Source organism: Lynx canadensis, chromosome C2, assembly GCF_007474595.2.
Source record: "Lynx canadensis isolate LIC74 chromosome C2, mLynCan4.pri.v2, whole genome shotgun sequence".
Classification (NCBI taxonomy): Eukaryota; Metazoa; Chordata; class Mammalia; order Carnivora; family Felidae; genus Lynx; species Lynx canadensis.
Window position 1 is genome coordinate 110,399,912 of NC_044311.2, and position 16,571 is coordinate 110,416,482.

A 16,571-nucleotide genomic window follows, 5' to 3' on the forward strand; every position below is an offset into this window, starting at 1 on the left:
CTAAGAAGGGTTTTCACCACAGTAACAACTGACAGAACTTAAATCTAATAGAAGCAGCAAGCCTGACAAAATTGTCAAGGGCATTTGGTTCAGGTAACTTTCACTAAGCTCATACAAAGGGTACCTTCCGATTAGTTCCTATTATGTTAGATTAAAATAACACAAATTCTTCCTATAGCAAATACAACAGGCATTTCATGAAATGAAAGACAGGGTCCAATGAAAATATAGAATGTTTTATATTCTGCATAATTTTATTAGATACTGTATTATTTTATTTACAGATTTTTTTTTTTTATTGAGCCAGTTGGTTTCCATGGCAAAGAATCTTCATTCCTCTTTTGCACTGTCCCCTAATCCTGAAGTTTCCAATATTTTTTGAAAAGGCAAATATCTGCCCCTTATATGCTGGAAGAAGATCTTAAGTGGTTTGTCACCATCTCTTGGCATTACCCAAATCCAATTAGTCCTATCAGAAGAACCGTGATTCCTTTATTATCTCCACTCTCCCAGCATTATTAAGAATGTGTAAAAAAAAAAAAAGTGCATACATTTTCTATATAGACACTAACTGTAAAAAAAAATGCTTACTGTAATAGTATGACAAGGGATTTTTATGCTTCTAAATTGGCTTGAAAAAACAATATAACCTACAAGCTAGATGTTAAGCTTTCTATTCTTTGATATTCTTTCACACTAGTTCATAGTCTTGAGTAGGGGATGGGGAACCAAATATGCTTTTATTGTATCTGTAAAAGAAATGGAGTGAATCCATTTGCATTATTCATTTCACTGGTAATAGCTAAGACCTTCATATACATCCCTAACCCACAAGAAATAAAACCTGGGTATGACTGGATATACTTTACATGCCATACATTACCCATATATGCATATATATATACACACACACACGCATACACACATAAATCTCAAAATAATATTTTGTTGGGTTTATGCTTAAATTCATGGGCACAAAATTAATAATATTGGTGTGCTCTATGAAAAGACACTTGATGGCTCACATTCTTCATCATCTTCCTGAGTCATTTTTATGCATTTTACCCCAATATAAAAATAAACTGTTACCCGTATGTTACCTCCACAGGTAAAGCACGCTCTCGCAAACCTCTCCAGCTGGTGGTCGGCACTCTGTCACCAAGCTCTGTATTCCTGTCCTGGGGGTTCCTCATTAACCCACACCATGACTGGACATTGCCGAGTCACTGTCCCAATGACAGGTAATTCATCTAACAAAAGATTTTTTTAACCTGTAAATTAGCTCTTGTTTTTTTTTTTTTTTTTTAAGTAATCTCTACACTCAACGTGGGGCTTGAACTCACAGCCCCAAGATCAAGAGTCACATGCTCTATCCACTAAACCAGCCAGGTGCCCCCTACCTCTTGGTTTTCTGGTATCTGTACATGCTTTAGAAGAATGTATAAATATCAGGGGTATTAGCACATACAGATCACCCATTAGCTATACAGGCTGTCCTAAGCTTGAGGGGAATGAAAATACTAAGTGAGGGCCCTTCCCCATGAGGAAGTTACTACCTACCTGAATAGAAAACACATGCAAGCATTTTTTCTTTCCAAAGAATAAAGTACAAAGGAGAATGAGCCAAATAGCAATGGGGAATTTCCGTGAGAAGAGTAATAAAAGCTCAGAGGATGAGGCCCAAGGCAGTTAGGAAAGATGGTTGAAAGTTGGAAATACTGATCTTTGGTAGGAAGAGGTTGGATCTTTGATTTGACAGTTGAAGTACTAGAAGCAGTAGTTTTCAAAGTGTTGCCCCAAACCAAGTAGCACCAAAATCAGTTGGATTCACTTCTCATGTTCAGAAACTCTGAAGGTGGGGCTCAGTAATCTGTGTTCTAACAAGCCTCTGGAAAATTCTGATGCCCACTTAAGTTTGAGAATCACTGCTGGAGAAAACTGGAGACATAGACACAGGGAGAGATGTAAACACAGGAAAAAGCACAGGTTTGGAAATGAAGCTCCTATCTTCCTGCACTGGACAAAATAAGAAACATCTAATGTATTTTCAAATGATTGCCATTCATCCATCCAGCACATATATTTGGTATGGTCTGTACTGAAGCTTAAGCTGGGATAGACAATGGTTGTTTATCATAAGTATTTATTACATTACCTTTAAAATTCAAAACTTCAGGGGCAGCTGGGTGACTTAGTTAAGTGTCCAGCTTTGGCTCTGGTCATGATCTCACGGTTTGTGAGCTCAAGCCCCGCGTCAGGCTCTGTGCTGACAGCTCAGAGCCTGGAGCCTGCCTCGGATTCTGTGACTCCCTCTCTCTCTGCCCCTCTCCAGATTTCTGTCTCTCTCTCTCAAAAATAAACATTAAAAAAATGTTTTTAATTCAAAACTTTGCATCTGACAAGGATTCCAAATTCTCTTCAACCGAGGCATTCTATGAAAAATTTTTTTAAAAAAGTTAAATGGACTCAAAGTGATTTTTAAATTTTAAAAGTTTCATCCCATTTTTATTTTTTTAAATTTTTTAAAAAGTGTTTATTTTTTTGAGAGAGAGTTAAAATGTGAGTGGGGAAGGGGTGGAGAGTGAGGGAGACACAAAATCTGAAGCAGGCTCCAGGCTTTGAGTTGTCAGCACAGAGCTTGATGCAGGGCTTGAAGTCATGAACCATGAGATCATGACCTGAGCTGAAGGCAGACCCTCAACTGACTGAGCCACCCAGATGCCCTCATTTCCTTTTTAAATAAAAAATGTGTTATTGAGGTATAATTTAAATCCAATATAATGCACTATTTGATCAGATATGAAAAATGCACATAATCATGTATTCTATGCCCCATCAAGAAATAGAACCTTTTCATTCCCCCAGATAGTACCTTTCTCAAGAAGCAACCACTGATTTGATTTCCATCACTGTAGATAAGTTTTGCCTAATCTATAATTTTACATAAATGAAATCATACAGCATGTTATGTGTCCCTTTGTTTTCATTCAGCATGTTTTTGCGATTCATGACATTGTGTGTGTTATAGTTCATTCCTTTTTTTTTTTATTGTTTAGTTTTGAGAGAGAGTACGAGTGGGGAGGGACAGAGAAAGAGGGGGACAGAGCAGAGAGCCCAAAGTGGGGCTCAAACTTAGGAGCCTCGAGATCACGACCTGAGCTGAAGTCTGATGCTTAACTCACTGAGACACCGAGGCACCTCTCATTCTTTTTTCACTTCTGAGTGGTATTCTGTTATGTGAATATTCCAGAATTTATTATCTAGTCTTTTATTGGTGGGTACTTACTTATGTCTTGTTTTGGGTTATTATGAATTGAGATTTTATAAATGTTTTTCTTTAAGACTTTGTAGACCTATGTTTTAATTTCTCTTATATAAATATTTAGAAGTGGAATTGCTAGGTCACAGGGGAAATGTATGTTTAACTTTTTTTTTCGCCTAACTTTTCCATTTATACTCCTGTAAGCAATAGGACAATTCGGATTGTTCTATGTCCTCACCAGCATTTCATGTTGTCAGCATTTTGCATTTTCGCTGTTCTAGCATAGCAGCATCTTACTAGAGTCTTAATATCCACTATTACTTTTCATATACTTTTCATATACTTTTGGACATAATCTCTTGTGTAGTGTTTTATTTTTATTTGTCTAAATTGAACCAAAAAAAGACCTTTAAAAATGTTCCTAAGTTCTCAAGAGTACCTTTCATATGACTTTCATTAGGAAATTTAGACTAAGAAAAAAATTAGATTTTCCTTCACATGTTCATAGTTCTGAAGGAAGAAATTATTGGAAAAACCCATGTAGAAGATAGTGCCAAAACCAAATTTCTTGAAAAATAAGCTTGAGATGTTTCAAAGAAACTAAAATGTTCCTTATCACCCACCACTAAGTCCATTAACTTACTTTGTTTGGAAAATGGACTCTTGACAAAATAGGCTTTCACGTGGTAATTCCAGCTTTTACTGGATTGATCCAGGGTACCATGCTGAGAAGGTTAACATTTACAGATTGCTTTCTTACTCCTTTTTAGTTTCTTGAGTTTCTAATTTAAAGACAGAAGGGGAAACAAAGAAAGGAAGCAAGGAAATGTGGAGCTCTTGTAGCAAAATGAAGCTGATTTTAATAGTTACTTAACTTGCTTGATAAATTCATGGAGTTAACTAACCCACAAATCCATAGAGCATGCTTTGGATATGATTTCTTCCCCTGTCCTCAAATTTTTCGTTCAGTTCCATTTGACCTTACCCTTCATGAAGGAATTTATCTGATACTGATTCTAATTGACAGATGTTGCCATGGTTTGATAGCACAAAGAGATAATACAGGGAGAAGGAGAGGAACAGATGGTCTGATGAAGCTAGGATATTAACCAAGGCAATTGATTAGAAGACCCAAGCTACTCAGACCATGCATGTATCTCTCCCTAACCCCCTTGTTCATCTCCCACACACCCTGGCTTTACTCTTGTCATCAAATAGATGGAGCCATGCCCATTAAATCACAATAGTCAAAATTGATAATTCTACTTAGCATAAAGTGTTTTTCTTAAGATTCAATAATAACATATCAAGATACTTGTAAACTTTGAAACCTGGATGAATGGGACAATCAAGATATCCTGGACAAAAATAGGAAACTCTTAGGACATGACTAACAGGGAAGAATTCAATGGTAATGCTTAAAAGAAAGCATTTGGAGTACTTACGGATTTCATTTACACATGCCTCCTTTCTTCCTAGTTAGTACCGTCAATAAAGAGCTGAAATTTAAAGTCTTTGTGGTAGCTGAGAAAAAATAGTGGTCCTTGTTGAAAGGCCCTAGAACTACTGTGCACATTATAAACACCCAAATAAATTCACCAGGATTCTAAATGAATGTAATTAGAAGCAGACTTGGAGAAATCTACCCTACAAGATGCTGGGGGTTTTTTGTTTGTTTTAGAATTTTGACTAAGCCAGTAGGTTAGAATAATAGTAGCTATAGGGAATGATTGCTTCTTGAAAACCAGAAGATTAATATAGCTGAGTTTTGCCTTCAGGAGTACTTTATTAAATAATCATTGGAATCTGAATGCCTTTAGCTTGCATTAGGAACACCAACTGGCATCAGTGTAATGCACTGAATTCTGATACTGGCACTCTGTGTAATATTGGCATCCTTTCTCATTGATGCATACAGCCCTATTTATCCTATACAAAGAAAATTTTTTTGTCTTTATACTTGGATTTCGACTTAATCTATGAAAGCTCAATGCAGTAAGTTTCCAAGTGAGAAAACCCCTATGTTTCATTTTGTTTTAAGTTTGGAAATATTAATGGCGTATCACGTTATCCTTCATAACACATGGCTCTGTTACTGTTTGCATAGGGTCCATATGGGTATTCATGTTCCTAAATCCTTTCCTGAATTCACATTGGAAAGTAGATGTGTTTTTACTCTTTGAATGGAAGAATGTACACATTTGTCCTCAATATATCTAAGGGCAAAAGAAACCTTTCCAAATTGGCCCCAATGAAGAGTAAAACATGTTTTTAACCAAATTTATTCCCTCATTAATAGCTTATTTTTTCCTTCCCATGTTTCCAACTTGTTAAAGTGTTCAAGATTGCTTTAGTTCTCACTCCTTTGCCAACTTATTAAAGCTTTATGATTTGTTTAGAAATCATTTTCACATTTTCTGACACTTTCATACTGTAGTTATTTACTGTTAATGTAGAATGAGGGCCCTCCGTTTGGGCTGGTCCAGAGCAGGCTCTGGCCTTTCTTTTTTTGTGTCCCCCCGCCCCCCAGGTTTTTAAGAAGCAAATATTTTTGATGTCTGAATTCTCGATTGAGCCCAATGCCTTATTATCCATTTGTCTTTCCATGTAAATTTTAAGCTCTGTGAGGACAGGAACCATGTGTATCATAACCAACTTAATCTTCCCAGTCCCTAGATCAGCATCTGGCGCATAATAGGCCCTCAGTCGATATATACTGAATGAATAAAAAGTAAAACAGCAGCATTTTCACTTTAGTTTCACCAGTACTTCAAACTTCACATGACAAAATTGAACTCCTACTGTTTCTCTTGATATTTCAGGTCCACATCTTAGTACTTTCTGAAGTACCTTCATTCCTCCATTCACTCTAACTTGAATCTTGATTCATTTTTCATTTTTCCTCTCCTACAGCTAATAAGCCCCCACGTTATAATGGTTCTGTCTTTGGGAAGTACATCAATGACTTTATTTTCTACTTCTTCACATTCGTGCCAATAATTCTAATTCAGACACTTGTCACCATACCCTGGATCCTGGAAATAGCATCCTGGCTTCTTTCCCTGGCTCTTTTCCTACTCCAGTCCATCCCGGCTTCTGCAAAACTAAGGAAATTTAGATTATCCACCATCAGCTCACTCGTTCTTCACCCCAGATTCATCCTCCTTCTCTTCTTTCCAAGGAGCACATTTCTGACTCGAGACTGTGCTCATCATCCTGTCCCTTCCACATTCCTTAAGACTTTACTCTCAAATTTACCCCTTCACTGCCATTGGGACCATGCCTCTTGCTTGCAAATAGGTTGAAGATTTCTCTATCACCAAACAACATTTTCTGTTAATTCTGTTAGCTCTTCCAAGCTATTTTTCAATCTCTTCATTCCAGTACTTTTCAGAGTGGTCTGTTCTCTCATACCTGGTTTTTGTTCCACCCCTACAATCTTTATTCCCTTTCACTGGTTTCCTTTCCTTTTTTACCATTCCATTGAAATATCTCTTTGTGGTCACCAATGACCAATGAATTGCTAAATCTGGAAGTGTTTTCTCAGTTCATACTCTTTTTTTTTTTTTAATGTTGATTTATTTTTGAGAGACAGAGTGTGAGTAGGGGAGGGGCAGAGAGAGGGGGAAACAGAATCCAAAGCAGGCTCCAGACTCTGAGCTGTCTGCACAGAACCTCACAAGGGGCTCAAACCCACAAACTGAGCTCATGACCTGAGCTGAAGTCAGAGACTTAAACAACTGAGCCACCCAGATGCCCCTCAGTTCTTACCTTTTTAACCTCTCAGTGGAATTGTCAGCCACCGTCTTTCTTGAACTCTATTTGACATGTTTTGTGAAATGTTTCTCTTGGCCTTTTTCTCCTCTCTATTGCTAATTGTTAGCCTACCTCCCAAAGTGGAATAGAGTTTTATCCTTGGATCTCTCATCTGTTTCCCCCCTTATCTCATCTATGCTGTATCTTTAAGTAAAAAGTGCTTCTCAAACTTTATGCATGTAAATCACGTAAGAGACCTTGTTACAATGCAGATTCTATTCCAGAGCATAAGGAAAAGCCTGCGGTTCTGCATTTCTAAAAGCTCACAGGATGTGCTGATGTTGCTTTTGTACAGAGAGCAATGGGAGTGATAAGGATATAGGTGACTTGCAGGGCTAATATCTGACCTTGACTCATTTCCAAAGTCCTAAGACTATTTTCAGTTGTTGGTGTAATGATCTACATTAGAATGACCAAATAATGGTGGTTAGTAACTCAAACTCCAACTAAATTCTTAATCTGTACTACCAAAAAAATTCCTTTCCATTACTTGAATTTCGTTCAAGGTAGGAAATTCAGTTTTGATTTATATTAATGCTTTTCTTAGCACACTTATCCCATAAAGAAATCTAGTTGCATCAATTCTTGTGTAGAAATACTAACTTTGGGGGCTCCTGGGTGGCTCATGCCTCCCACTTTTGATTTTGGCTCAGGTTACCAATCTCAAGGTATGTGAGATTTAGCCCCATGCTGGGCTCTGTGCTGACAGTGCAGAGCCTGCTTGGATTCTCTTTCCCTCTCTCCCTGCCCTGTCCTTGTTTGTGTGCCTGCACACACTCTCTCTCTTTCTCTTTCTTTCTCTCTCTCAAAATAAACTTAAAAAAACAAATATAACCTTGATCTTTTTTTTCTTCATTTCATTTCTTCCATGAGTCATTCCTTGGTTGACTCGTGTGGACTGAGTGTATTATTTGAGATTCTTCCCTCCAATCTCTCTCTAATTCTCCCACTGCTGGTAAGTCTAACCTCCTCCATCACTGCTTAACTTTATTCCCTGGCTGAAGAATCTCCACCAGCTTCTACTGCCTGGTAAAAGAAATCGTAGAATCTCTCATAGAATCTATCTCCAAGAATATATGAGTCATGCTACTGCCATGAGTTTTAAATCTGGACTACTTTGCTTTCCTGAACCTATGTAGGATATCCAACTTTAAGTCACACCCTTTGGATTTAAAATGCCATTTGTCCATTGCAACAGTTCAAGTGTAGAGGGCTATACCCAGCTCCCCTCAGCACCCTCTGTTTTTCATCCCAACTTCTTTAGTTCTATCCATATATACATCTACCTCCTTCCCTATACTGTGAGCTCATTTTTGAAGTTTTCAGTGTCCCACTCATCTTCCATTGCATGTGTATCCTAGCATCCTGCTTTATAATAGCAGTTCTCAACACATGTACAAGTGAATAAGTGGAATGTTACAGAGCAAGTCTTAAGGTCAGGCCATCTAGCTCATGAACGTCTTATGCAACATCTCTTGTCTAGAGTCCACAGTGAGTATCTCCAGCAATGATAACAGCACAGACATTGAGGGTACAAATTCTGGTCAGACTGACCTATGTTCAAAATTCTGTTGTATTATTAACTGAATGGCCTTGGATAAGGTATTTAAAGGCATTTTTAAAAATCTGTAAAATGGGATAATAATACTACTATCTCATGGGGTTGTCAGAATTTAATGAGATGATACGTGTAAAATGGTTAACACAGTGTATGGCACACAGTAAGCACTCAGTAAATGGTACTGTTTGCTATTCTTGTTGATTTTGATATTATTTGCTTTGTTTTATAACGGCCATTTCAGGTGAGCTATTTCATTTTAGGTAGCACCAAAATCACTAGAAACTGATTCTTTTGGTTGATGTTTAAGCCAGCCACCATTAGGGGATAAAGGAGAGAGTTTTGGAAATTTGTGACCAGTTTGAAAATTATTTTAAGAGTCCAAAGATAATAAAAACCTGAACTGGTCCCATAAGTGCTGCTTAGAAATGAAGAAGAAACAGGTAAAAGAGGAATCATGCAGGGAAACCTAACTGGCCTTGAAAACCGATTGAGGGGAGAAGGGGCCTGAAGCTAACAGGAATAGGAGCAGATTTGAACAGAAGTAGATTTTAAGGTAGTGAGGAAACTCAGGAAGGATTAAATCACTAGGTTGGATCAAGGGGTTTTATTATATTACAGATCAGACACCAGATTACAAAGAGATTTAGGCATCACGAGTGATGAGAAAGTGGGATAAGGTAGATTACTTGTAAGACATCTTGTGTTAAACAACAGCAGGGATAAAAGGGAATATGAAATGAAAATTCTTTTCATTTTTAGAATGAAAAATACCTAAACAATTTTTTGGCTCAGAAGCGAGTGAATGGAATAAGGAAATGGAATAAAATCACCAAGATGTTTATGTATGTTTGGGCAGCAGGAAGAACCCCAGAATCAGAGAGGGGCAGGGAGGGGGTGATGGACAGAGACACTTTAAGAAGAAGGGAGTGAGGGCAGAATTTACATCAGAAGCAAAAATATTGACAAAGGCGGTGTCAGGAAGTGTCGTTTGACATAAAGAGAACAAAAAAAATCTATATAATGGATGTTTTAGGAAATATAATAGTAGTTACAGAAATAAAAATACTGCTGAAAAAAGTATAGAAAGTTCAAACAATGACCAATAACATGCATCAAGCAGACTAGTTTGTGAAAGGACTACATTTATCTTGTCATAGCTCCATTTCTCCTCTTGGTATAATTGACTAGTTATTTCATAAATTACGTTTATGGGGTTTCTACCTTGTGTTCTGCCTCTGTAGTTTATTGGAATAAAGGTCTAATATGTAGACAATAAACTTGTAGAAACAAAAAGGATCCCATACGTTGTCTAGTCCAACCCCTGTTCTTTTTGGAGAGTGAAAATCCTACATTTAGAGGAGCTATGGAATTTTTTTTTTTAAACTACAGTAAGCATTATTATCAATATTCATACTATTAGGGAGATCCAAGCAAAGATGATGTTATTTAAACCAAACATTCCATTCAGTAGTTTCTTACCACAAGGACATGAAATGTTCTCATTCCTTAAAGTCCAAGTTGCTGGAGGCAGGTCTTCCAGAAGTCTAGTCTGATGACATTCACTGGCTGTTACTTATATTTTTAATAGACTTGTTGCACTTGTGTCCAAATTTAATCATCAACAGAAAAGGGTATGATCAACGTTTGATCCTGAGTGTCCTCAGACAATAATGGGAAGTCTGTGACTCTATGTTATGGTAAATACACAATAAAATAAAAAGCCTTAAATGATGTTGAAAGGAATTATGATTGTCCTCTTCCCTCCTGGGTCATTTTACCTGTTTTCATTTCCTTTTGCCAAGCACCACAGTAGTAGAAAGACCATCCAATGCAATACTAAAGGTATTAGTTGAGTCAGAAAACCACCATTTGTCTGGCTCTGTCCCTGACAATCAGATCTTAGACACTTACTGGCCTTTTTTTTCTTCTATAATAATTCTTATTCTCATTTCAGTTTATTGTATGAATCAACTGAAGTAAATTTTAAAATCTTAAGCCCTCTGCAAATGTTCAATGTAGATATTTATTGTATTTTCCTTCAGTTTGCATTGATTTTATAGGAATGCTGAGTTTTGGTAGGTAAAACCTTAGGCAATGACACATTGAAAAAGATAATATAATTGTAAACTTTATTGCTTAAATCCATATTTTCTGGTGATGGAATTATTGACCATTTAGAGCAATTATATTCTAATTTTAGAATGACCCCATGAGAACCCAAATATCCATTCTGTTCATTCCACATTTATGGAGTACCTTCTGTGTGCGGTACGGCACTGTTAATTTTCATAAGGCCTGTATTTAGCTTTAAAATCAAGGAAATTTACTTCACTACCTTACAGGTAAATAGTCTTACTGACTATCTCTTTTAACATTTGGAACTTCCTATGTTACACAACTATCAATTAAGCCAGTGTTGGTAAAGATAACCTCTGAGGCTGAAGAGAGAGGTTGGCTGCCTGTATGTTTATTTTTCCTAACAAACTTGATATAAGACAGGTTATTTTGAATGCTTTGTGATCAAGATAGAAAAAAATGTGCAGGATTTTTTTTTAATGTTTATTTATTTTTGAGTGAGAGAGACACACAGTACAAGTGGGGGAAGGGCAGAGAGAGAGAGGGAGACACAGAATCCAAAGCAGGCTCCAGGTTCTGCGCTGTCAGCACAGAGCATGACTGGGGCTCAAACCCACAAACCACAAGATCATGACCTGAGCCGAAGTTGGATGCTCAACCAACAGAGCCACCCACTCTGTTTTTGTTTTTGTTTTTGTTTGGTTTTGTTTTTAACATGTGGGAAGTTCTTAGAACATTTTTGTACCATTTTATTCCTGGGAAGATAATATAAAATCAAACTTACTGGTAACTCTGGAATCTGGCCTTTGGTTGTTGTATTAGCAGTGACCCCCCCTCCCGCAACACACCTTGGATCATACCAGCAATTAAGGATTTGAGAAATGTATCCAAAGTATAGATGCATAATGTGGTAGCCCATCTGGTCTGATTTTAGCTTCTCTGCACTTCGCTGACTTTTTCTAGTATACAAGGCAGGGAAAAACACAGCCACAAAAATTCCATGCAGCATACTTGTCAATAAGTGTGTTGCATAAATGTCTATTGATGTTTCAACTTACAGGACACAGAGGATTAGTAGTCTATAATGTATGTTCCCAGTAGTAGTTAGTATTTTGGCTGAATGGCTTCCTTCACTCGTTCAGTCTCTTGCTCCTTGGAAGTCAGGAACTGGAGCCCTGGCAGTTTTACTAGAAAGAAGCAAGCTAATGAATGACTTCAAGCATTTCAGTAGTTTGTAACTAGTAGGAACATAGGCTGAATATACAAATACATTCAAAATACAAATGTACAGAAACATACAAAACCATTCCCCCTCTCTCTGTATTTGTTAACTATAAACCCCCTGCTGACTTGATGGCCATGCAACATGTGCATTTGCACAGGGTCCCCCTGTGCACTTAGAAGGGTCCATGCTTGGTTTAATACTTTAATGTCACTGTCTTGAAATGCTTAATCATTTTTGAACATGGGGTCCCATGTTTTCATTTTGGGATGAGCCTCACAAATTATGTAGCCAGTCCTGCCCCTTGTTTCTAGAAGTTCTAGGTAATTGTTTTTATGTATCATCAACAATGTGTTCCTGGCACTTAGAGGGGGGCACAATAAACATTTTTAGCACAAGTAAATGAGTGACTTTGTAAGGCTTCAAGTAAAAGCAACTGACCAGAATCTTAGCCCCTTTAGTTTTGCTAGGGTGGGGAGTGGGGGAGAGGTACTAAATGTTTGAGAGAAAATTTAAAATAGAAGAACCTAAAATAGTATAACAAACACCTAAGTTTCCATCAGCATGCATGACAGCTATTATTTTATTCTATTTATTGAAAATGTTTATTTAAAAATAAAAAGCAGATAAAGTATACCTGTTGGCCCCACTTCTATACTCCTTTATCTCACTGGGTGGGGTGCCGGGGCGGCTCAGTTCCTTAAGTGGGTGAGCATCTGATTTTGGCTCAGGTCATGATCTCATGGTTTGAGTTTGAGCCCCACATCGGGCTCTGTGCTGACAGCATGAAACCTACTTTGGATCTTCTGTCTCCTCCCCCTTTGTCCCTCCCCTGCTCTCTTGAGCTCTCTCGAGCTCTCTCAAAAATAAGCATTAAAAAAAATTCTTAGTGGGAACTAGAGCACTAATATGAATGTTGGACCCTTGCAATATTTGCTGTCTCTTTACACTTTACCATATATGGTAACATATTTTGTGAGCATTTTAATATTTATGTGAATCATGAAACTGTATGTGTCATCTTGTAATTTGCTATTTTTGTTCAGTATTCGTAAAATCTGTTCATATTGATATATATATATAGCTCTAGCTCATTGACTTCTTATGACTGTATACAGTACTAATGCGCTCCCCTGTCCTGATTGGCCCACTTGATGAGGTTGTTTACAGCAGGGTCAGAGGAGTCTTTGTATTCTGGTTCTGTCACTGGTCAAAGTCACTAGGTGGGCAGCAATGGGCAAGTTAAATGATGTTTCTGAATCTCTATTTTCACATCTACAGAATGAGTTAATAACTTCTACCACTTCAGATGATTTTATGACAACAAGATAATATATATAAAACCTAGCATGTGATAAAAGTGCAAAAAAAATAGCGGTGACAATTAGCATTACTTCATATGTATGTCTGAATATTATGAACCCCTAAGCAAATAGGTAACCTTGATCTTAAATTTGCATGGTTTGATTCTTTTCATTGAACTCTCAGCTTGGCTTTGGTTTTGATTCTATTTTTATGGTAAGAATGTTTCACTCTTAAAATGCAGTCCTGGATGTATCTTAGAATTTCAGGATCCCCTTGTACAAAATTGAATGATACCACCTCTAATACATGTTCCATGGCATAAACCCATACAGTTGCAAGTTAAACCCATTTAGCTATAAAACTTCAGTATTAAGCACTTGAAAAATTGTACCTATGCTCTGTTCTATGCATAATTGGAAAGAAACGAACATCCGGCGCTTTCCAACTTTCGTTTTGCAAAGTAGCAAATAATAGAACTGAATTCTGTTAGACCATAACTGTGCTTCACATTCTCCAACTTGGCATTAGAAATGTAAAACCTTAAGTACACACTGAGCTATTTTGTCATGTTCTCTGCAATTTCTAAAAAATAAAAACAGAAGCCAGTATTAAGCATAGTCTTTGAAGTAGATAGGAGTCTGTGATGTATTAAGAAACTTGAAATAGCATTCTGATTCTCCCTGTGGATTAAAAGCATCATGTTTTGGTTATTCAACAGATATTATACAATTCGCTATAGAGAAAAGGATAAGGAGAAGAAATGGGTTTTTCAACTCTGTCCAGCCACTGAAACAATTGTGGAAAATCTAAAACCCAACACAGTTTATGAATTTGGAGTGAAAGACAATGTAGAAGGTGGAATTTGGAGTAAGATTTTCAATCACAAGACTATTGTTGGAAGTAAGTACCAGGAACTGTTTGAGGAAGATTTTTGTAACTTTTATCTTCTTTTCCTAAGTACCAAAATTTTAATTATTTTATTCTTAAATATGAGGGGAGTTAATTGCCATCCTCTAGTGCTTAAAAAAATACAAAAGTGAAGACAATTTGAGTACTGATACTTCAGAATCTTTTATGTTGATAAGTGTTTTTTTAAACAGAAAATGTGATGAACTGATGTTTGATGCCTTTATTGATAACACTTCTTTGGCCATTTTAGTATTTTCAATCAATCTCAGATCTATGAGCACCAACTGAGTGAAAACAGCAGTAATGTGTATTGGTGTTCAGAATGGAAAGCTGGGCCAGTAGAAGTGAACATAGAAATACTCGAAGGGGCCCAAACTTTGTCATCTCTTCATTCAAACTTCATTGGAATCAGCGCTTGAAATGACAGTAAATAACTAATAGGAATAAAGAGTCTGAGTTAGAAAAGGAGTACAGTTGTCTTCATCATGAGTAGGAAGAGTTAATTTAGGAACACAAAGAATGAAAATAATGTTATTTTCTGCTTGTTTTTGTCAGGTAAAAGCAAAGTCAATGGGAAAATCCAAAGTACCTATGACCAAGCCCACACAGTGGTAGGTACCAGGTTATTTTCAGGAATGTTTTTTAGAAATTGTATCTGCATTGTGTTGTTGTTGTTGGTGGTGGTGGTGGTTGCAAGAAAATAGGCCTATTAGGATTAGATGACTGGCCATGGGGCTTTGTGTAAAGTACTTAATGCTTTAGGAATTTCTTTTTCAGCAAATGGAGGTAGAAATATGAGAGCAAATTATCTAATATGTTTATAGCTCTAAAATACTGATACTTGATGTAGTTATTCTATATCCAGATTCCAGGTATTTTGAGGTTATGCTTATTATCTGCAGTGGATTGTCTTTTAGAATAACCTGTTTCCAGAGTAAATCTGTATATGTTCTATTTACATTGGTATTACTCACTTCTCTGTCCTCTTCCCACTATTTTCTCACTTCCTGCTTAAAGAGCTAACCCTTTTCAAAATGATGAAGCAACTGGCTTGGTTTTTATTTGTGCCTAGCCTCTATTGAGTGTAGTAAATATCTACATATCTTACCTGCCAGGCATCCCCCTCATCTAGACCCCCTCTTCTCTCTTACTGCAGAAACTCAGTCTCTTGTCCTTTTTCCCTCCACTTTTCAAAATCTGTTCTCAGGAAGCACCACACCAGTTATGTACTACCTGTTATAAATGTAAGCCATTGTTGTAACTGTCACAGAGATGTTTGCATTTTCTTTTATCGTTTTTATCTGTTTATTTTTTTTAATTTGTTTATTTAAATTCAAATCAGCATACAGTGTAGTATTGGTTTCAGGAGTAGAACTGGGTGACTCAGCACTTACATGTGACACCCAGTGCTCATCCCAACAAGTGCCTTCCTTAATGCCCATCACCCATTTAGCCCATCTCGCCACCCACCTCCCCTCCACCAACCCTCCGTTTGTCCTCTGTCTTTAAGAGTCTCTTATAGTTCGCCGCCTCCTCAGTTTTTATCCTTTTTTTCCTTCCCTTCCCCTATGTTGATCTGTTGTGTTTCTTAAATTCCACATATGAGTGAAATCATATGATATTTATCTTTCTCTGACTTATTTCGCTTAGCACGATACCCTATAGATCCATCAACACTGTTGTAAATGGCAAGATTCATTCTTGGTGATTACTGAGTAATATTCCATTGTATGTGTATATATGTGTGTATGTGTGTATGTATGTACATACATACATATATACATACATATATATATACACATATATCCCATCTTCTTTACCATTCATCAGTCAATGGACATTTGGGCTCTTTCCATAATTAGGCTATTGTTGATAGTGCTGCTATAAACATTGGGGTGCATGTGTCCCTTCAAATCAGAATTTTTGTGTCCTTTGGATATATACCTAGTAGTGCAATTGTATGGTCATAGGGTAGTTCTATTTTCAAGTTTTTGAGGAACCTCCACACCGTTCTCCAGAGTGGCTGTACCAGTTTGCATTCCCACCAACAGTGAAAAAGGGTTTCTTCACCTTTCTCTGCATCCATTAAATCACATGCATGATTATAAGATGATGGCCCGAGCAGGTAGAGGAGGCACTCTGGTGAGAAGGGAGGAATTTGGTGCTGGCTTTGGTCCCTATGTGTTGGGAGTATCCAGCCAGGGAAATACCCTACAGTCAAGTGAACATGCAAAGACTATTCGTGGCTGCAAATTTGCTCTATTTAATGTGTCCATGTTGTGGATGGATATCTTTTATGTCTAATGAAATAGTCAAAAGAATACCCCATTGATCATGTAGGCTAGTAGGAAAAAAAAGGTAGTACATACCTCATTGGGATGAAAAAAAAATGCAGAATTCTTGTCAGTGACAGAAAAATG

General features: G+C 37.1%; 1 protein-coding gene across 1 annotated transcript in view; it reads left to right on the forward strand.

Moving 5' to 3' along the window:
- The window catches only part of LOC115523333 (ABI family member 3 binding protein), a 270,902-nt gene that overhangs the window by 93,440 nt on the left and 160,891 nt on the right, over positions 1–16,571 (forward strand). The window contains exons 4-6 of the mRNA XM_030329269.1: positions 1,109–1,241; positions 13,961–14,142; positions 14,707–14,762. Coding sequence (XP_030185129.1) covers positions 1,109–1,241; positions 13,961–14,142; positions 14,707–14,762 — 371 coding nt within the window. The remainder of the gene's footprint in view (positions 1–1,108; positions 1,242–13,960; positions 14,143–14,706; positions 14,763–16,571) is intronic.